Source organism: Oncorhynchus masou, chromosome 3 (assembly GCF_036934945.1).
Source record: "Oncorhynchus masou masou isolate Uvic2021 chromosome 3, UVic_Omas_1.1, whole genome shotgun sequence".
NCBI classification, from domain to species: Eukaryota; Metazoa; Chordata; class Actinopteri; order Salmoniformes; family Salmonidae; genus Oncorhynchus; species Oncorhynchus masou.
The window spans coordinates 35269861-35293421 of NC_088214.1; the positions used below are offsets into that span (position 1 = coordinate 35269861).

The 23561-nt window shown below is 42.6% G+C and overlaps 1 protein-coding gene across 1 annotated transcript in view; it reads right to left on the reverse strand.

Annotated features, from left to right (window-relative positions):
* The window catches only part of LOC135515295 (xenotropic and polytropic retrovirus receptor 1 homolog), a 33115-nt gene extending 10524 nt beyond the window's left edge, over window positions 1-22591 (reverse strand). Inside the window, exons 1-4 of the mRNA XM_064938986.1 lie at window positions 22113-22591; window positions 13217-13268; window positions 1744-1845; window positions 1135-1355 (exon numbers count right to left, since the gene is read on the reverse strand). Of these exons, the coding sequence (XP_064795058.1) occupies window positions 1135-1355; window positions 1744-1845; window positions 13217-13268; window positions 22113-22181 (444 nt within the window). The 5' untranslated portion in view covers window positions 22182-22591. The remainder of the gene's footprint in view (window positions 1-1134; window positions 1356-1743; window positions 1846-13216; window positions 13269-22112) is intronic.
* Window positions 22592-23561: the final 970 nt, after the last annotated feature.

The following is a 23561-nucleotide window of genomic DNA, read 5'->3' on the forward strand; positions in this document are numbered from 1 at the left end:
GGTATTGGGAAAAAGCCACAGGATCGTTTTTCGATACCGTCATTTCTACCTTTTTAATACCTGGGGTCAACATGTGCAACACGTTAGGAGATAAAGCAGATTGAGTTCTTCATATCACCTGTTTCACATGATCTTACATTATGAAGCTTACTGTAGTTCCCCAGAACAGTTATGCCAGTCACGTGTTTGTTTGTAAATAGCACAATGGGAGAAAGCGAGAGCTGGTGAGTCCATAGCAGTCTATCTATCGATGAGTCTCTGTTGTGCAGCGCACATGAGGTGATGAAGTTGTAATTCAATTCACTACTAAATGTTATAATAATCTTATAATGGCTTTCTGCCAGAAGTCAAAGAGCTCTGGATAAGTTCTGTACAGCTGCCATTTTTTCCTGTGCTTCCTACTAGTGTTTTTTTTGTCTCCTCCCTTCTTCTCCATGTACATTTACATTTACATTTAAGTCATTTAGCAGACGCTCTTATCCAGAGCGACTTACAAATTGGTGAATTCACCTTCTGACATCCAGTGGAACAGCCACTTTACAATAGTGCATCTAAATCATTTAAGGGGGGGGTGGGGGGGTGAGGAGGATGTACACATGCTGCTCTTCCTTCAGAAAAGCATGCATCACAACTTGGCTCATTTGCACAATTTCTCTCGTTCACATTCACTTGTAAATGTCCACACTCACCGAAAGTTACATTTGGTAGCTACTAGCTATGCTTGTATAGCTTTATGGGCTGGATTTGCCCGTCTTTGCAATTTGTTTGATCGTTTTCGCAAGTTAGCATTTAGCTAACAGCGTCTATGTGATTTCACTATTAGTTTGTGCTGCTTTTGTTAGTATTCTGGTAATAGAGGCCCAATGGGCTTTTCTTGTGTTTTTAGCACCCCCTTGTGTGCTATGCCGGTAATACCGTAAATTCCAGGATGAGTGAAGCACGGTTTTACAATATGAAAATCTGGATACCGCCCAAGGGTCTAAATTTGTAGTTGTGCAGCAGGATGGGGCAGTGTCTAAGGGGCAGTGTCTAAGGGGAGTGTCTAAGGGGCAGTGTCTAAGGGGCAGTGTCTAAGGGGCAGTGTCTAAGGGGCAGTGTCTAAGGGGCAGTGTCTAAGGGGCAGTGTCTACTAACCTGGTAGTTCTGCAACAGGATGAGACTGAGGTAGAACTCGGAGAAGGCCAGTTGCAGGTCTTTGATGTTGCGGTGTTTGCAGCGCTCCTGCTGGGACAGGTGGAAGACGGCCTTGCGGCGGCGACGGAGGCCCTGCATGCTGCTCTCCCGCTGGGCATCCAGTGAAGACTGCAGCTCATTCTGCAGCGTGGCGAAACGGCGCTGGGCCTCGGCTAGCTTTTCTGAGAGAGGGAGAGGAGGGAGGAAAGAAGAGCGGGAGATAGACGAGAGAGGGAGGAAGGGTCATGGGAAGAAGGGGAGAGAGAGGGAGATTGAGTAAGAGAGACAGGGAGATTGTGTAAGAGAGAGGCAGTCTGATTCAGTCTCTGTTGCCTAACTATTGGTCTTTGGCAGGAAGATTCAGTCCCTAAGGGATTCATGTTTGTCTTCTGACCAGATGGGCTATTAGTGGCCTAGACCTGTGGAGGAGAATGTGACTGTTTGCTAGTAATGCAATGTGAATGTGCTGTTGGTTTTTTGTACAATCATCGAAATAGGCTAGCTAAGTAGAGAAACAAACTGTGGTTTGGTTATATCAGGTGCATGAAATCGAGCAACATGCACAGTTACCAGAGTAGAATGTGTTGATTTTGGCCAGCTCCTTCTCACACGTCTGAAAGAACTTCTCCTCAAACTTGGCGTAGTACCTCTTGACCGTGTCCTCGTCGGTGACTGGAAAGACAGGAGAAGATTTGAAGCACAAGGCAAAAACTAGGTGTTATTCATCTTCTCTCTTTTCCAGACAAGCTGATATTTGCAAATGTCTTTGAGACCTTGCTATTTTATGCCACCTGTGATATTGAACAGTGGTCCTTGCGCCAAAGATAGCCTCAACCCAGTCATTTCACATATTTGATGCATTTAAACACTAGCGGCCCATATTTAACTATCTAGTCAACTTAGAAAGCTTGTTTAGAAGGGAATTTAGAAGGGAATTACATCAAAACATGTGAAACGACTGGAGTCTTAAGTAGGGACGTCAAACGTTCATCCTGCTGCACAGACCCTACGGACGCTCTAGTCTAGAATGCCTTGTTAAAATTGTGCTCAGGAGATTTTTCTAAACTCTCTCCATGGATAAAGTAGAAAGAAATGGATTGTAATCGTGTGTGAATATGCTACATTCACTATCATCATATATTGGGCGGCAGGGTAGCCTAGTGGTTAGAGCATTGGACTAGTAACCGAAAGGGGGGAGAAGTGTCTAAGTGGTTAGAGCATTGGACTAGTAACCAAAAGGTTGCTAGATCGAATCCCCAAGCTGACAAGGTAAAAATCTGTCATTCTGCCCCTGGACAAGGCAGTTAAACCCACTGTTCCTAGGCCGTTATTGTAAATAAGAATTTGCTCTCAACTGACTGTGGAGAGACGATTCGTTGACATTTTCCAGTCAAAAAGTTACGTTTTCTATTCCATATTCACCATAAACATTTTCCTACAAGGAAATGAGTGGTTTTTCTTTTAAAAGAGCGCAAACTATATCTGTCCCAGTTCCATTGATTTTAATACAATATCGATGCGAGTGATTCATTTGCACGCTCTATTGATTACAGTAGAACAAGCTAATCAATTTCAGTCTAGAGTGACCGATTGGTAAATATTGGTGCGTGAGCAGTTTTTAAAAAAGGTACTAATTTTGCAAAATACAGTAATCTGACCACAAGTGTGACGTGTGTGTAATTTTTGTCTTCGTCTTCAACAGATCACAACTTATTGCAGCATATTGATTATGAATTGACATTTAAAAACAGTGTTTTGACACAGCTATAATTCCAAATCCATGACAACAGGAAGCAGCAACAGTATTATTTTCAACTTATGTTTTAGTAATATAAACTGTACCGTTTACATTATTTTTTCAGGATTCCACCAAATCAGGTCAGAAATAATGAACTAGCCCAAAAACATGTTATGATATATTGACTTTGATGATATTAGTGTCTTGCCTACCCTAAGTCTGCATTGGCAGAGGCTGTCCTAAGAGATTGTTATTGTGAGACTCCGTAGAGAGCAAGGTTTCCGTACATACATTACGCTGTCATTACTTAACCTCTGGAAGTTAACTTATTCAGCACATTCAGGTGGCATGACATGGTGGAGATGACATTGACAGTGTTATGACAACAGACAGCAGTTCTAGTCCGTTCATAATGCTGAGAGCCGCAGAGGTCTTTTAGAATGTAGAACAGCTGGCCATGTTTGAGAGTTCACACACAGTAGAGGGTGAGAATGTTTTGGTAGAGGTGAAAAGCAGTTTTGCAATGTTTTGAAGGAAGAGAGCTAGTGTTTCACAGAAGGCTAATATTTTCATACAGAGAGAACCACAGCAGTGGTAGAACACTAGACTGCTGCGAGAGACAAAACGCTTCCAATTTCTACGGGAAGAAAATATATGATGGACATGTACAATGTGGTCTTTACTTCTGGTCCTCCTGGACACCCTGCAGTGTGTGCAGGCTTTTGTCCCAGCTTAGCACTGAAACGTCCGACTTCATATTGTGGATTAGTTGAATCAGGTGTTTAAAATAGTGTTACGCTTGAGACTGAAGCCTGCACACATCAGCTTTTTAGGAACACTGGTCTAAAGCAGGGGTATTCAACTGGGGGTCTGGAGGTATTGAATGACATACCTACAGTTGAAAACAGGAGAATATCTTCTATCTAATGACGTCAACTTTATTTCTCAACTCATAATACTGAGTAAATTGGCTGGTTCCAGGAAATGAGGGTCTTTTGCATCCCTTTGATATTATAAGTATTAATTGTGCACCAATATTGAATTTTAAAAGCCTGTTATATTCCATGAAGTGCCCTTTAATATAGACCACATGGAGAATTCAATAAATCATATTTTTGTTTTATATGAATAAAGATTTACTAAATTGCCAAAATGCGGCATTTTGACATGCCCTCCGTGCAACCTCTGACTTGTAGGAAGGTTTTAACCAACATTTCTCCAAGTTTCACCATCACTGTGAAGACCTAGTTATTTTGTTGCTTTGACAAAGTAATTTCTGAAGATTATTATTGACTTGTGATTCAAAATCTGTACCTCATTTTAAGGTCAACCCTGTTACCTTAAAGTGTGGTGTCAGGAAAATAACCTCACACTCAATGTCAACAATACAAAGATGATCGTGGACTTCAGGAAACAGCAGAAGGAGCAGCCCCCTATCCACATCGACGGGACTATAGTGGAGAGGGTGGAACATTTTAAGTTCCTCTGCGTACATATCACAAACAAGCAGAAATGGTCCACCCACACAGACAGCGTGGTGAAGAAGGTGCAGCAGCGCCTCTTCAACCTCAGGTGGCTGATCTTTTTGTTGTCTTGACACCAAAAACACACAAACTTTTACAGATGCACAATCGAGAGCATCCTGTCGGGCTGTATCTCTGCCTGGTACGGCAACTGCTCTGCCCATAACCGTAAGGCTCTCCAGAGGGTAGTGAGGTCTGCACAACGCATCACCGGGGGCAAACTACCTGCCCTCCAGGACACCTACACCACCCGATGTCACAGGAAGGCCAAAAAGATCATCAAGGACAACAACCACCCGAGCCACTGCCTGTTCACCCCGCTATCATCCAGAAGGCGAGGTCAGTACAGGTGCATCAAAGCGGGGACCGAGTGACTGAAAAACTGTTTCTATCGCAAGGACATCAGACTGTTAAACAGCCACCACTAACTTTGAGTGGCTGCTGCCAACATACTGACTCAACTCTAGCCACTTTAAGAATGGAAAAATTGATGTAATAAATGTATCACTAGCCACTTTAAAACAGTGCCACTTTATATAATGTTTACATACCCTACATTACTCATCTCATATGTATATACTGTACTCTATACCATCTACTGCATCTTGCCTATGCTGTTCGGCCAACACTCAATCATATATTTTTATATTATTATATTATTTTACATATTCTTATTCATTCCTTTACACTTGTTTGTATAAGGTAGTTGTTGTGAAATTGTTAGATTACTTGTTAGATATTACTGCATGGTCGGAACTAGAAGCACAAGCATTTCGCTACACTCGCATTAACATCCGCTAACCATGTATGTGTATGTGACAAATAAAATTTGATTTGACCTATAGGTAAACAGACTAGACATTTTTTTATGTTTAGCTTGCATTCAACTGCCCCTCCCTGTTGCACACAAGCTTTCATTTTCCCTGTCACAAGGGGATTTATGGCTGATGTAAGGTTAAATCTTCAACCCTCTTACTTTATTTGGTACTTATAGTATTTCACCTTGATGGGAACACGTATTTTATTAAAGTTGAACATGTGCTCTTAATGACAGAATGTAAACATTTGGTGAAATCAAATTTTTCACTGTCACACATCTCAAAAGGCACCGAATTCACAGAACGATCCAATTTCACTATCTGGAATATCTGAAAAGGCGAACAGGCTACTATTGTGATATTGCTGCTGGTAAACTTTCTTGACTTGGACATTAATATTTGCCATCACATGACTAACCTTTGTTTAACCAGCTAAACAGCTGCTTTTATCCAAAATGTGTTTTAGAGTTACCCTTCTAGCTAATAGGCTATGTTAGAGTTTACACTTCTACTTCAACAACATTGTGGGGAGGTCAAAATAATGAAAAACGATCTACCAAATCTATTCATTTTTAAAATGAAAATTCCTTCTCCTTGCCATTTTTCATTCACCTGATGATAAGACATTTAAATCTGTATTTTTTGCTAATGTATGATGGGGCTCCCTGGGCTGCCGGTTTGACTGAGAGCGGGGTCCCTGGTCCAAAGTAATTTAAAGTTTAGTATGTGCCTCGATACAGTGCTGCCACACTCCTGTAATACCTCAGAAGGCCAGCAGGAGGAACTGTTGGCGAGAAGGCAGCAGGTTGGTTCCGAGTAATTCCCAGTGTTACAGTATTAGGTTCACTTACAGTAGAGCTATGGGTAGTCCAGACAGGTGTGTCTGACTCAGTGTCTGAGCACTATCTGAGTCAGAACAACCAGACTGTGGTCTGGAAAAGACTGGGTGGGTGTCAGGGATATTTCAAGGAGTCTACCTTCCTCTTACGTGCTCATGTAGGTTTCCATGTACGTTTTTTTTATCAGGTGCATTTGTGCTTGGATAGATTAGAAACTGGCACACACTGTGGCCCCCCACTGGAGTTAAGGAAAATGGTGACCCCTGTATTACGTTCTCGAAGACTTGGATTCCTGAAATCGGTTTTTGAAACTATGGTACATAATCTCATATATTTTGTAGAACCAAAGATGCTGAAATGAACTAGAGATGTAATAGGCTAGGAGGATCTGAGAGGAAAGGATTCATCACCCTAATCGCCTTTTGCCTTAGATGAGAAACGATGATTCATTACAAAACGCTCATCCTCCCGCTTTCTGCAGAACGAGTATATCATGAATACATTACACACGCAAGGACACATGCATTCAGACGCTTGCAGCAAAAGATAAATCACTGGAAGGTTTTTTTCTGGATCAAAATGGGGCTTAGATAAAAGGTCAGCCAGTCAGAGCAGCTGAATTCTGGCCGGTCCCTGGGCAGCCCGTCCAAGGATTTTCTATGCAGGAAAATCCCTGCACTGGTCTGCAACAACAACAAAAATGCTATGAGAGAGAGAGAGAGAGAGAGAGAGTGAGAGAGGTCATCGTTAGAGTCTGAATCCACTGGAGGAAGAGAGGATGATGGATGAGTGAATGGATATAATAGCTGAAAGATACAACTCAGAACACTCCCTGTAGAACTGTATGCTGAACAGGATGTTAGCCTGTGGCAGTGCCGTTGGCGGGAAAGTCTCCAAATATCCCTTTTACTGGCCTTTCAGGGTCTTTATGTTTTGCACGTGTCTTCAGTCAAAAGGTTGCAGAGAAATGTAAACATTGAGAGATTTTTTTATAGAAAGGATCTTCACAGTGCTTTCCCCTACTGTCCTCTAAGCTTCAGTGATGTCTCAGTTCGCTAAATCTAGCGGATGACAAAAACAAGTTAAGTTTTGAGGGAGAAAAACATTTTACGTAGATGGGTAATGACATGATTTTAATTTCTTTCTTATGTGTGTTATGACTTTAGTTTCAATATACAGTGACACATGATGACCAAATCTGAGTGGGGACTATCCAAGAGGGGTTGTTATGAGTCTGCAGGTTAAACAGAGCTCATTTTATTAAAAGATATGCTATTTTATCTCAGACAGGGATCCTGACTGTGGCTGAATCATGGACTAAATTGACAGTTTTTCCTCAATGTCCCTTTTCTTGTTTTTCCTTCGTCTTAGGCCATATATATATATATATATATATAGCAACTGCACAAAGGGGCAGAAGATGTTGCTTGAATACCAACGGGATCTTAATATTATTGAATTGCTATGAACCCCTCAATAGGATATGGGCTGCCTCTGCTATATATCACCCAATAAAACCCTTCTCTGGTGTGATGTTAATCAAGTTCAATGTACACAAAGTGTACAAAACATTAAGAACACCTTCCTAATATTGTGTTGCCCCCCCCCTTTTCCCTCTGAACAGTGTACAAAACATTAAGAACACCTTCCTAATATTGTGTTGCCCCCCCCCCTTTGCCCTCTGGACAGCCTCAATTCATCAGGGCATGGACTCTACAAGGTGGTGAATGCGTTCCATAGGGACGCTGGCTCATGTTGACTCCAATGCTTCCCACAGTTGTGTCAAGTTGTCTCGATGTCCTTTGGGTAGTGGATCATTCTTGATACACACGGGGAAACTGTTAAGTGTGGGCAAAACCCAGCAGCGTTGCAGTTCTTGAAACGACACAAACTGGTGCGCCTGGCACCTACTACCATACCCCGTTCAAAGGCACTTCAATATTTTGTCTTGCACATTCACCCTCTGAATGGCAAACATAAACAATCAATGTCTCAAGGCTTAAAAACCCTTATTTCACCTGTCTCTCCCCCCCTCATCTACTCTGATTGAAGTGGATTCAACAAGTTACATCAATAAGGGATCATAACTTTCACCTGGTCAGTCTGTCGTGAAAAGAACATGGTATTCATAATGTTTTGAACACTCAGTGTATAGTGTAAGAAGTTGAACTCCCAGGTTGATTAAGGTTATCAACTGCCCCAGGGCATGGTAACAGCCACTGTATAACTGGTTTGGGTAACTCTATATACCTCTACAGAACTGGGTCACTGAGGCCGTCTGGGCCCTGAGGAGGGCTGACAAGATTGGAGATACACACCAACCAATCTATACACAGCTGGGTGACACACTACCAAATCACAGGAGAGCCTGAGCACTAGGCACACATTGTTGGCCTATTTGGTTGAAGAAAGACCCTTAAAACAATTTTGACACAGTGGGTAAGATGGTGGTGGCAGTGAAGTCAGACTTGTGAGCGTGCTGGTGAAGTGACATCATGATGTCTGTGTGTGAAAATTAACGGGCGAAACCAACCTCACAAGTCTGCAAACCTCAGCTGTTTTCAAGGACCATCATTAACTTTTCAATTACATTCAATTTAGCCTAAAATGGGCCTGTGATTATCGTTTGTCTGCCATGGTAAATAACAGCTATTTACACCCAGTTCTGGCACACACACGTAATGGCACAAAAACAGCAGCCGAGATAATCAACACACACCCACACACATATTCATAAGCAACAGCCATTCATAACTGTCATTTACCACATGTGAGTAGGTCGCATCCTCGCTCCCATTCTCTCTGACACACTCACACATCTCTCTGACACACTCGCATCATAGCGATGAAAACAAAGACGACTGCAGTCTGCAGTAGAGAGTTTGGAAAGGGTAGGCCTACTGAACAAAGAGCTATTAACAAATCAAAAACTCTTGGTTGGGTAGTTTCACCGTGTGCGAAACGTCGGTGTCTTCTTGGTTACGTAACACCGGTTGGTTACTACATTGCTATTACAGTAAACACACTGGGAGCATAACAGTGTCCCAATACTTTTTTGCCGACGCACTGATGAGTCGAGTTTCAACTTGGGCAACACTCCAGGCCATGTGTCCACTGTCCAGCCATAGCAACCGCACCTACAGACCCAGAGATCGGCTCGCTCCAATCCTATCAGTGGCCGTGATGTTGAACTATGACCTCAGATGAACACAGGAATCTGTGTTTGTTTTTGCGCCGAAGAAACCCAGGGATATACAGTGTCTTCAGAACGTATTCAACCCCCTTGACTTTTTCCACATGTTGTTGTGTTACAGCCTGAAATAAGATTGTGTCACTGATCTACACAATACCCCATGATGTCAAAGTGAAATTATGTTTTTAAGAAATGTTCACAGATTAATCAAACATTAAAGCTGAAATGTCTTGAGTCAATAAATATTCAACCCCCTTAGGCTTGCCAAAACAAAGTTCAGGAGTAAAAATGCTTAACAAGTCACATAATAGGTTGGATGGACTGTGTGCAATATTAGTGGTTAACATGATTTCTTTTAATGACTAACCCATCTCTAGACCCCACACATACAGATAATTGCAAGGTCCCTCAGTCGAGTAGTGACTTTTAAGCACATATCCAACCACAAAGGCCAAGGAGCTTTTCCAATTCCGTACAAGGAAGGGCACCTACCTAATGGCATCCACCTAGATTTTTATACATCCCTTTGAGCATGGTGAAGTTATTAATTACGCTTTGGATGGTGTATCAATACACCCAGTCACTACAAAGATACAGACGTCTTCCTAACTCAGTTGCTGGAGAGGAAGGAAACCACCCAGGGAAACTGTGGATGGATCAACAACATTGTAGTTACTCCACAATAGTACTAACCTAACCTAATATTCCAAAACATGCATCCTGTTTGCAATAAGGCACTAAAGTAAAACTGCAGCTTTGTCCTGAATACAAAGCATTACGTTTGGGGCAAATCCAACACATCACATTCCAAATACTTCATATTTTCAAGCATGGTGATGGCTGCATCATGTTATAGATATGCCTGTCATCGATAAGGCCTGGGGAGATTTTCAGGATAAAAGAAACTGAATAGAGCCAATCCTAGAGGACAACCTGATTCAGTCTGCTTTCCAACAGACACTGGGAGACAGCAGGACAATAACCTAAAACACCAGGCCAAATCTACACTGGAGTGGCTTACCAAGACTCAATGTTGTCTTGGTAAGCCACTCCAGTGTAGATTTGGCCTGGTGTTTTAGGTTATTGTCCTGCTGTCTCCCAGAGTCTGTTGGAAAGCAGACTGAATGTTCCTGAGTGGCCTAGTTACAGTTTTGACTTAAATCAACTTGAAAAGCTATGGCAAGACTTGAAAATGGCTGTCTAGCAATGATCAACAACCGATTAAAAAGCTGATTTAAAAAGGATAATGGCAAAATATTGTACACTCCCCTTGCGCAAAGGGGAGACCTACCCGTTAAAACACCCCTAGAGTAATTTGACGTGACGTCACGTCACTTTGAATATTGAATAGCCCCGTGTGTTTTATGCTAGAGACAGAGTTTCTTTAAGTGGTGTTCATTTTTACCCTCTTATTTAGAACCTGGCGGACAACTATAAAAGCTCAAATCAAGTGTATTCACCCACTGGCTCAGACAGCTGAACAGACAAAGACATGTTCCCACCAGCACAAGTATATATACCCCAATTTAGGTGAAGTCTCCTCCTTCCCTCTAAACATGACATCTTTATTGCTAGGCAGGAAGCTAAGTGATGCGGCTAATAAACTGTTCCTTCTTTCTCCCGTCATGTGACCTGACCTGACCTCAGCTCCCATTCCTCACTAATCCACAGCTCTCCACCCTATCAGTGACCGCAAGCATGTGATTGCCTTTCCCTCACACAGTAACATTCCAAGCCCCTGGCTCATAGCCAACCTTAATTGACTCCACCATATACATAACCAATAACTTCTGGTGTAACAACCAGACTGTGGCCAATTCTCCTTTTCCATAGGATACCTGATTATTAACAATATTTCAAGTTTAGAAGTCAGAACCCATCAGTGGCGACAGCTCAATCCTCTCTTTCTGCCGATTCTTATAAAGCTTGCGCCAATTCCATAACATGGGGCGTGTGAAAGGACCAGGAGGTGTTGTTTGTTTTGCTCTACGACATCCACAGGCTTTACGGCAGTCATCTGAACATTGACGCCCAGGTCCTAATTTCCAAGATGTCTTCTCACAAAACCGACTGTCCAGACTGAACCGTTTGAGCTACAAAGGAATAAGTCAACAACATGGTCAGGTAAGACTCTCATGGACGTTTAGCTCTGACGCACACAAGCTTTAGGGGAGTTGCCAGGAAGCTAACCCAGTGCCAGGCCTTACATTTTTTTATCACACAACGTGAATAGAGTGCAACAGTGCCATAACCAAAGTGAATAAATATGGGTCTAACAAATAAATCCTGAGTTTACTTATATCGCCTAGATACAGGACGGACACGTCAACCTTATTCCTCAGGATTCATTTTTTTACTCTGTTTTGCCATTTTCTGAATGTGTTATTGAATGCGTTTCTATGGGCTATAGCAGTAAAGGCCAAAATCAATATAAAAAATAAATAATAATATATAATTTTTATTATAAACTGGGTGGTTTGAGCCCTGAAATTTGATTGGCTGAAAGTCATGGTATATCAGACTGTATACCACCGGTATGACAACACATTGGTAACCAGTAATATTATATTAGCAATAAGGCTCCTAGGGGGGGGTTTGCAGTATATGGCCAATATACCACAGCTAAGGGCTGTGTCCAGGCACTCCACGTTGCATCGTACATAAGAACAGCCATTGACAGTGGTATATTGGCAATGTACCACACCTCCTCGGGCCCGATTGCTTAAATATACCTGCACGGTTCTTAAAATTCAAAATCAAATTGCTAAATGATCCATGGTATGACCATTTTAAAATATATGTTCGCTTAGTAGATATCGCAAAACCAAGGGCTTAGACCTATAGGAGTTAGTTATTATTCCACTTAGAGTATTTTGTGTAGATCATTGATCAAAAAAATTACAATTAAATCAATTTTAATCCCACGGTGGGTGGTTAAAGTATTTGAAATGATTTCAAATTGTATTTGAACCCAGGTCTAACACACAGACATGCACGCGTTCTGATAGCAAACCATTTCTATCCCTTGAAAGAAGCTACACTGTACAATACTCAACCTACATGCCTTCTCGGGTCCTCTCAAGCTTTGACTCGCCTAACGCCTCTAACTTCAGGCACATCTCAGGGTTCATCGATACCAACTCTTTTCACCCTAATCAGCTACACTATACAATCCTCCACCTACATGTGTGTACTGCAGTTCCGTCCAGCTTTGACTGTGTTACAGACCTCAGGCTCCTACAAAAGGTGTTGACAGGCGAGTGGAACAAAGTAGCCTCTGTGGCCTGGTCAAACGTAACAAGCTGGATTAAGTCTTCAAGCTCACAATGCCACGCAGGCACCACAGGGAACTCTTAACAAAGGACCATGACACGTTGCACTGAGAATCATGCTGTAGAAATGGATTAGCCGTCCAATAAACTGAGGACCGCTATGATGACGCCAGCGAAAATAGAAAAAGTCTGGAGCAAAGCATTCTGTCATTCTCCTTGCTGTTAGACCAAAGACTGATGGACAGAAACTTTGTTTAAAGAAAGAGGGGTATTTGAGGGATGAAGTTTGCTTATTGTGCACTTTTCTTCCTCTCCCTGGCTCAACACTCTTCCTCTCCCTGGCTCAACACTCTTCCTCTCCCTGGCTCAACACTCTTCCTCTCCCTGGCTCAACACTCTTCCTCTGCTCTGTCTTTCCTTCTCTCCTCTCCATTTTCCACTTTGCCCAGCGCTTTTCTCTCCTGGTCCATCAAATGCAGGTGATTGACTTTGTTCTTGCATTGATTGATATCTGCAGCAGTTTGATTCTGAAAGGCCATGAGCTACCTAATAGTGGTGTGTTGGGGGGGGACGTGGGGGTCAGGGCTGGGCCCTAATAGTGTGCAATATGCACGTACACTGCACACACACACACACACACACACACACAGGTTATTTTACCTTCGATAGAGGGTGCCTGGTCCTGGGCAGAATACAGCATATCCTTGAAAGCCTGCAGAGCAGAAATATAAAATCAAGAAAGGGGTAAATAAAATAATAATCACTAACCTAACTAATCGGATGACACATAAAAAGGCCTAATGCACTGCAGACATTTTGTTTGAGGCAACATTACTTACGTTTCAACATGTAAACCCTTTAAATGATGCACTTTAGGTGCACACATGTAAGCCTACAGCACAATGTGTTATAACAGCACATGATACAGTGTGACTATTTTACTCGCATATGCGCCTAAATGTTTTGCTGTGCGACCCAGATTTTTTTTTATTTAGGAGCACCAGTGCGCCTAGAAATATGTAGGATCATTACCTCCTAGTTTTCATTCTCCTCAATGTCTTTGTGTCCGCCTAGATTTTTTTGTTTGTTACTTAGGTCGCACACGCGTCCTCCTTGTAAAAAAGCTCAGCGTAGAGCCCTGTGATGTGCTGTAGAGTATGACTCATGACGCTGCCGCTCCTTAACATGGGCAACCAGATTATTCCAACGCTGACTAGCTAAAACAGCCAGAGAATTTCTGCCCAGGAGCAAGTAAGCAGGCAGGCAGGCACAGAGGTAGACAGATGGAGACCAGAGACAGTACAACCAACCAGCCAGCCAGCGGAAGCAGCCGAGCTGCGTGATAAAAACGGGTCATGCAAATCTAACAATAGAGAAGAAAGGTGAAAAAGGGGAAGTGTTCTGTCCCAGCTTTCCTTGGCATCAGGTTGACAAAGGAAACAGTCAAGGTTATTCTGGTGCATCACGGAGCCAATCACACAGAACAGAAGGCGCTTTTCGAAGCCCTAGCCCCCTAGCCAGAGTCCAGACAATGGGTTCAGAATAGACAGAGTCAGCAGCAGATAGCTACTGCAGTCTTTCTACATCTCTGTGTGTGTGGGTGTGTGTGTGTGTCCCAGAGTGCAGAGAACAAGAAGCCCCTCGTTATTGTGGAGAAGCAAGTGAGACAGACGACAATACAAGTCCTCGGTGCCAATAGAGCCGCATGGTCAAGGTCACTCATGCTCTGCTGAATGAGTGGATTCAGTAGATCTACAAACAAGAGCAGCGAATGAAGAGAACAAATGGACAAAGGATTGAGAAAGAAGTCTAGTTCACTGGAAGACAACCTATTGGTTGTTGTACCGACGTGGACAAGTGCAAACAGGAGTGTCAAAGTCTTGCCTGTTTTATTTCTGCCCATGGTGGATGATGAGCACATGGTGCTGTTTGTGCATGACCTGGGATCAGTCATTGCGCTTTGGGTTCGTTGGCATACTTGTGTTGTGTGGGAGTGTTTGGAGTTTCTGTGTGTGTATTATCTTACAGTGGGAATCACAAATCAATCATTCCCAATCGTTCAGTGTTTGCTGGTTCTTTATCACGGTTCCATACTGTCACCTTATCCAACTTGTGTGTGTGTGTGTCCAACACTGCCAACCCCCACTGTTCCCAACAACAATGATGTAAGCAGATCCATTCTCACATGCTTGTTTTTTTTCTCTCATCATGTGACTCCTTGGAACAACAGCTTCACCATCAGGCTACAATAACAAGCATCCTCAGTTCCTCAGTCCAAGACATGCCTTTTAAAAAGTGTCCAGATAAATGCTACTCCTAGGCAAATAGCCTGGGGTCAGCTTTCGCTGCCTTAAGCCAAACCTTTAGACACGATTAGAAATAGTGTCCTTAAGAGTCTACCCTACCTAGATGGAGGATAAAAGGACTTAATAAATAAAAGCACTAGTTTATACCTATTCTCTTAGAACTTGGCTAGATCAGATAGAATCTCAGAAACAGTCAATAGCGAGACGGCGTGAGAACCAAAAGACTAGGGGCCCCATCTGTGTAGTCCTCCATCTTAGCTGTGGTCGTCTGTGAGGGGTTGGTTGTGTTCCAGCCCGTCTCCACACAGTCGGACCGTATGTATCAGACTGCTAGCCTACATCATATTAATGTGGTTCCCGAAGATGTAAAACGCTTCAAGGCATTGTGAGATCAGATCATTTTGCACAGTGCAGCGGCCTGGAACGCGACCCGGTGTCTTTCTTACTCTGCCCTGTAGCTGAGCCAGTTGAGGACAGTGATGACCCCGCCGTGAGCCTGGTCCCTGCTCTGCACCCTACGAAGACTGCCACAGGACTGTCCCTGTGAGAGCGAGGGCTAATATAAAATGGAACAGTCCACCGTTGAACGCTCCAGTAGTTTTATTAGAAACATTCATTTTGACCACACGGGAAGGCCTGAAGATGACCCCTTTGTGGTAAAATCATTGCTAGTAAGTAAAACCACGGGGACATTTCGCTCCTAGGCTTTACCGTGAGAAAATGCCTTCCTCTTTTTCACATGACGTTTTCTACCCTTGTTTTGTACTACTTTCATACTAGCAGTCCAGTGTTTTCCTAGGGTTGTTCGATTTTAAAATGGTGACTGTGAGGAGCAGATCGATTTTGACTGAGCAGCTAATTGTTTGTGGCACAGATGGTAGGGATGATAACAGCAACAGAGGCAGCGATGGCATGACGTGGTCTGCTTACAAAGCTCACCAACTGTCATGCGATGCTCAGCATGTAGCCTTAAAAAGACAGGGCGCCGTGCTACTAGTGTAGCGAAAGCCAACGCTTTCCCACACTACCCACGGTGTGTGGGTGTGTACGTGACAGAGAGGGCAACTGCCCCTGCTTGAGCCTGTGTCTGTGCAGTAAATGTATCAGCGGGTGCTAAAGCGTAAGTTTCTTAAAGAAAGCAGAACACTACAGGCAGGCGATTATCCCCTTTAGCCCAACCTCCCTCCATCCTCCCTATTCTCTGACGCTGTACTCCTGTTGGCCTTTCACAGGTCTGTGGTATCTTTGCACATGGCTGTACTCACACAGCATGGACCGTAATACAGGCCAAACAACAACACAAGGCCAGCCAAAATCAAAGCATTGTGGACTGTGGAGGTGTGTGTGTATTTGGCTACACCAGGAGGAGTCTAGGAGACAGAGCCTGGTTAGAATGAACAGTCAAGTTGAGGGACTTCTGACTACAACGGACCGCTGACTCTGTCTGCAATCCCACTGCCTAATAGGCTACTAAGCTAAAAGAAACCCAAATATATATATATATAGTAGATGTAAAGTTGTCACATTTATAATAGGATTACATCTACTCTATGACACACAAGCCAAGATGAAGGTGTAGGTTGTCTATAAACTATTAACTACTGGTGAGTTAGCCACTGCATCTCCAATGTGAGCTTGTAAACCATAATCAGGGTCATATTCATCAAACAGAAAAAAACTGACTGAAAAAGGAAGGGACTACCTGAACGGGTCCAATAAGAAACTTGTTTTTGTTTTCCGTTGCAAACAGTTTTGCCCTAATGAATACGACCCACCCTTGCTTTCTGCAATGACAACAGCGATAATCATAAACTGTGACTTTAATGGTTCGGCGTAACTCGCATCAGGTGACAGCCAGCAGCCAGAAAAATCGGCTGACACCAGCGTTCCACAAGAGCGAAAGATACAGCAGTGTAGACAACAACAGAGGTCACACAGACAGCACTAAGACTGGCACTGGTTGTTATTCTCAATGACAACCGTAACCACAGTCACTCACACACACACACACGAATACAGACAGACATGAATATGGCACGCAAACACATGAATGCGCACAGTCACACAGGGTCAATCTGACGTCTGCATTCGCCGTGCAGCATTCTACGGTGACACAGCCTCTACAGAAGTCCGGGCGTTCATACTTCTTGCGCTTCGCAGAGCAGCGCAGAGCTGTTGTGAAGGAAGTTGTCAAAGAAGTGAGTTTGTTTATACAGGACCTCCCGCCCTCACCTACCATCAACCAATCATGTCAATGCAGAGCTATATGTAACCCTCCACGTTGTTAAAAAATTTGGGCGGCGCACGGCCATGTGGTACAGAGCTCCATTTGGACTCTGCGTGCTACCGGAGGCTCCGCAATTGCGTCACATTCTTCATACAGAGCCTCCGACCACATTTCAGATATAAATCGGCTTTAAGCCTCAGCCCATTTCCCTGCTGAATCTAATTCAGAGGCTGTACAGTGTTCTGCTCATACAGAATGGTGAGTGCAGAGGCCAGCTTCCCTCTTGCCCTGAGAGAGAGAGAGATCAGTGAACAAATACAACACCTATATTCTCAGAGCTGCACATGCATGCACTCACACACATGCATACGTGTGTCTGTTCACACTCAAACAAACCACACACACACACACACACACACACACACACAGCTAGGCAGAATCTAACAAACAGGTTCTCAGAATACACTTCTGAAAACCATTACACAAGTGATAATTCTTCCCTATGTGTTGTGCAACTCTAATCTAATTCAGAGGCTGTACAGTGTTCTGCTCATACAGAATGGTGAGTGCAGAGGCCAGCTTCCCTCTTGCCCTGAGAGAGAGAGAGATCAGTGAACAAATACAACACCTATATTCTCAGAGCTGCACATGCATGCACTCACACACATGCATACGTGTGTCTGTGTGTGTGTTCACACTCAAACAAACCACACACACACACACACACACAGCTAGGCAGAATCTAACAAACAGGTTCTCAGAATACACTTCTGAAAACCATTACACAAGTGATAATTCTTCCCTATGTGTTGTGCAACTCTAGCCAACAGCCGGGAGTCTGAAAAGACAAATTGTGTCATCATTGTGTAAAGAACTGACCCCAGCAATAGCCAGAGACATCATTCAGTGTCTGTTCCAGCCCTGCCAATCTCTAATCGGTAGGCTAATCCCACGAAGGAAACCTTCGCAGCACTGATGTTCGATGATTAAATGATATGTACTGCAGATGGAGAGTGCTATTTTCTGAGGGAGAAAAAAAAAGTGTGTGTGTGGGTGGGGGGGGGGGGGGCTGGGTGTGGTGGACACATAACTAGACCATATTTCATACGTTTTCAAGAATGCCGGCCAGCACACCTGCATGGATCAATATGCCATAAATCTATTTGGTGTGTATGCTTATTTCATAACAAAGAAATTATTAAGGGACCACTGGTCTGAACCCATTTTGTTCACACACTGTCCAGCAGACTGTGGGAGGGCAAGCTGACCCTTTACAGAGATGTTTTATTTTTAAAAATCAGTGCAAGAAGCAGCAATGCGTAGATTAGAGCTGGAAGCAGCTGTGGCTCAGTCTGACTGAGGATTGCAGCTGTCGTCACCTCCAAATGCAGGTGCTCATTGAAGAGCTACAGTATGTTGCTGCAGTCCACACCAGTTCCATTGATTGCAGGTCTTCTCAATCATCCCCATTGAACAGAGGTACTGGGTTTGTTAGTAGCTGTGATGTAGGGTTCAGACAGAATAAGACTAACGTAAAAACAAAATGTGGGAAAAAGTCAAGGGGTCTGAATTAGAGGTCGACCGATTAATCGGAATGGCCGATTAATTAGGGCCGATTTCAAGTTTTCATAACAATGGGAAATCTGTATTTTTGGGCGCCGATTTTTTTATATATTTTTTATTCCTTTAATTTAACTAGGCATGTCAGTTAAGAACATATTCTTAATTTCAATGACGGCCTAGGAACTTTGGGTTAACTGCCTCGTTCAGGGGCAGAACGACAGATTTTCACCTTGTCAGCTCGGGGATCCAATCTTGCAACCTTACAGTTAACTAGTCCAACGCAATAACAACCTGCCTCTCTAGTTGCACTTCACAAGGAGACTGCCTGTTACACGAATGCAGTAAGCCAAGGTAAGTTGCTAGCTAGCATTAAACTTACCTTATAAAAAACAATCAATCATAATCACTAGTTAACTACACATGGTTGATGTTATTACTAGATATTATCTAGTGTGTCCTGCGTTGCATACAAGTATCTAAGTATCTGACTGAGCGGTGGTAGGCAGAAGCAGGCGCGTAAACATTAATTCAAACAGCACTTTCGTGAGTTTTGCCAGCAGCTCTTCGTTGTGCATCAAGCATTGCGCTGTTTATGACTTCAAGCCTATCAACTCCTGAGATGAGGCTGGTGTAACCGAAGGGAAATGGCTAGCTAGTTAGTGCGCACTAATAGCGTTTCAAACGTCACTCGCTCTGAGCCTTCTAGTAGTTGTTCCCCTTGCTCTGCATGGGTAACGCTGCTTCGATGGTGGCCAGAGAGGAGCGAGGAGAGGGACAGAAGCTATACTGTTACACTGGCAATACTAAAGTGCCTATAAGAATATCCAATAGTCAAAGGTTAATGAAATACAAATGGTATAGAGGGAAATAGTCCTATAATTCCTATAATAAGTACAACCTAAAACTTCTTACCTGCGAATATTGAAGACTCATGTAAAAAGGAACCACCAGCTTTCATATGTTCTCATGTTCTGAGCAAGGAACTTAAACATTAGCTTTCTTACATAGCACATATTGCACTTACTTTCTTCTCCAACACTTTGTGTTTGCATTAACATGTTTCATTATTTATTTGAGGCTAAATTGATTTTACTGATGTATTATATTAAGTTAAAATACGTGTTCATTCAGTATTGCTGTAATTGTCATTATTACAATTTTTTTAAATAAAAAAAATAAAAAATCAGTCGATTAATTGGTCCTCCAATAATCGGTATTGGCGTTGAAAAATCATAATCGGTCGAGCTCTAGACTGAATACTTTCCGAAATCTTATAGTTAGTCGTTTCATAAATTGATTATACTTTTTTTTAAATATATATTATTAATTTTAAGCCTTATTCATACAGTTTTGTTGAATAGGAAATACATCAAATATTTGTAGTGTACTTGAGCTTGTATCCTCAAAAGTGACTACACCTCAGCAATTTATCAGTTTTAACCAGAAAGGTTAGATTTGAACCTTTCTTGCAGTATGCAGCATTACTAGTTATTTTGTATTGCACTCAAGATAAATAATTACTTGGGAGATTACGTAGATTATATTTTCAATTACATATAGTTTTAACGTTTCAGAGGTTAATTCCTCAATCTAAGTTCTGTGCATCCCAGCATGTGACAAAATCAATGGTGCAAAACCAAAGATATTGATCTGTTTTAAGCAATCAATCATGCCATTGTGATGACTAACTTTTGCACCAATCGGAGGTAAAAAAAAAAGGATGTGTAATTCAAATCAATTTTATGGGGTGAAAACGCAAGCTTGTGTAAGGTAGTAACACAAACTGTCCACATTAGGGAAGTTAATGCAACATACAATAATTTAATATGGCAAAGTAATTCAACTTGTCAATTTAAAAAGGTGCAATATGCAGAAATCAATCTGGTTGTTAAAATTCTAATAGTTCGCCCAATTTCAGTTTATGTGACAAAACAAGCAATCTAAACTAGGGTTCCCCAAGCCACGAGTTCGCTACACCCGCAATAACATCTGCTAAACATGTGTTCAGTGTGACAAATACATGTTTGTTTGTTTTTTCATTTTTATTGTTGGACATGAACTGTAAAAACACCAGGAAATCAACTATTTTAAATTATAGAAAACTGTTCCCAAGTATTCCCACGCATAATAGAGACATTGGTGATTGTAAACAAATAATAGATTGGATTTATATTGCACTTTTCTACTAACTGACGGTCCTAAAAGTGCTTTACCTCATCCACCATCAATATGTAGCACCCACCTCAGTGGTGCACCACGACCATTTTTGTGGCAGAACTCCTACCACACATCAGCTACCAGGTGGAGAGGTGAGGTGTGATCTATGCCAATAAGGAATGAGGGGGATTAGGTGGTCATGACAGAATGTGACCAGGTTAGGAATTTAGCCACGACACAGGGGTGAACACCCCTATTCTTACAATAAGCACCATGGGATTTTGATTGAGCACAGAGAGTCAGGACACCCGTTTTAACATCCCATCCGAAAGACGGCACCCTATGCAGGACAATGTTACCAAATGTAATCAAGGTTTGAAACAATTATGTTTTCGTCAACAACAACAAAAATAATGATTATGTTCCGGCCCCCCTACCATCCGCTGAGCAACAACTTGGCCCACGGCTGATTCTAGTTGATGATCCCTGATCTAAACCCTGTGAAATATATTTTCAATTGTAATTTCCGCTGTTTGAAGCTGGTGTACAAAACCGAAAGTAAAAGATGCTATAACGAAATTTAAGAAGGGGAGCATAGAAACAGCGCACATCTACCGCTTCTTAGATTTGCTTTCAATAAGAATGACATTTATAATTCACATTTCTGTGAAATTCGTCGGTTGCCCAAAAAGTTAGATATTGCAGTTAAGATTATAGTACATGTTGCCCACTCACCAACTATTGCAACAATGACATTATTTCTGAACCATTTAGAGGGTTTAAAAATGCTCTCAAACAATTTAACCGGTCACTCTTGGTCTAGACGAACGCATTCATAGCGTCTGAGCAGAAACCTGAACGTCTGAAGTCTCTAATCCTAGCCGATTAAACAACACCACGATTTACGATGGAGTTGAGCAGCGACTAATTTAGTGTGGGCGGACTGGAGCTCCGATGTCTCATTAAATTAAATTTTTATCCAAAAGCACCCAAATAGCCTGCAATTACAAACGACATTGTTCTGTGTAATTACAGGCTGTTCATTGGGTGCTGAAATCAGTCGTTTTTCGTAAATCGTTGACTTTAGTCGGCAAGGGTTCAGCCGAAACTATTTTCGATTCTGGCGAGGTGGTTAGCGAGATAATTTAGCAAGCTAACCCGATATTACTAGTTGGGTTGGCTATAAAAAAAACGAAGCCCGTTAAGAAAACCCCCTTTTGGGCACCTACTGTAGCTAGCATAATTTAGCTAGCTGCGCAAGCCAACAAGCAATGCCGCTAACGTTAGCTAGCTAGCTATTTACCTCATACTGGATGTATTGTTTTCTCCATTCAGGAGTGATGTGCGCCGAAAGGTGCTCCGTGAATTTCATCCTTCCTCAGCGGTTGCCCTCCCGGGGTTTCGACGATGAAATACTAGCTGTCAGATGACTTTCTTTGTGGTGAATGGATATCATACAGCTAGCTTTTTAAAATAAAAAAAAAGCCAGCGTGGATGATGTGACAGAATCACCACTGAGCAATGTTTGTCATCCAGATTATGACTGTGCTGCTCGGTCCAAGATCCCCTTTTTCTCCGTCTCACATTATGGTCGGAGAACGTTGGCGGGACAACCCCGAAACATAACTGCAAGATGACGCTCCTCTCCTCCTTTATCTTAACTATATTGTCACTATAATACACTGTTATTTCGCCTTTAGTTGTTACTTTGACAATATTGTTTTTGTGGTAACACGGGTCTAGCCTCTTGTGCTGTAAAATCGTTCAGTCGCCATCATTGGGTAGAAAGTGACGTACTTGTGTCGTCACCGCTCATAGAACGCACAAAATCATGCGTGTAATCATTACGCCGATTCTGTTGCAAAACGTTTCGTCTGTTGTAGAACGTATTGCAACAGAAACCATTTACTCCAAACATATATATATTTTTTGCAACAGAAACCGTCTACTACAAACGGAAAACGTTTTGCAACGAAAACGAGAGTTTATATTGGCTAAATTCAGGTAGGACCGTCCCCGTTTCTGTTCTGCTCTGTTTGCTTCCGTTTGGTTCTATAACGGTCAACGGTTTCATTTGCGAGACGTAATGAATACACCACAGGTGGATTGTTTTCTCCAAACTCTCACCGCTCCCTACATTTGGAAATTGCCACTGCCTTTCCCACAATTTATAGTCTAAACCACTGATTTTGCTGTGACTGTCCAAACCCTTGCCAGATGGTCAGACATCATACATTTGCGTTGTGAACATCAGTGTCTCCCAGAGCAGTGCTATATTTTTCAACAGACTATGAGTCGGAGATTGATTGGCCCCAAGTAGGTCTGGCACCAAGGCGTTATGAGCAGAGCTCAGACTGTTCCTTGGTATGCAACCAACAGAATAAGACACATCGTTACGTAGTCACTAGATGGCCATGCAATAATAAGGATAAATGTAGTGTAAGGATTGAGGAATAGAGTCAGAGTAGGACTTGAACCAGCAATCCTGCAATTCCAGGGCAAATGCACAACTACCTTTCAGGTCCAGACTTCTTGGTACAGAGCAGGCTATGCTCACAGTCAATACTGTTCCCGCTCCCTCAAATCGCGGCACGTGAATTTCTTTTGACAACAGCGCCCTCAAGTGTCAATATCAAATATGCCTAGAGCATAATGTCACCAAGCAGTGCCCATAGGGAGCGCCAAAGTTGGTGGGTAAAGAAGATAAGGCCGTTTACCACAGTTCACAGTTCAAGTGTTCACAGTTCTGGTC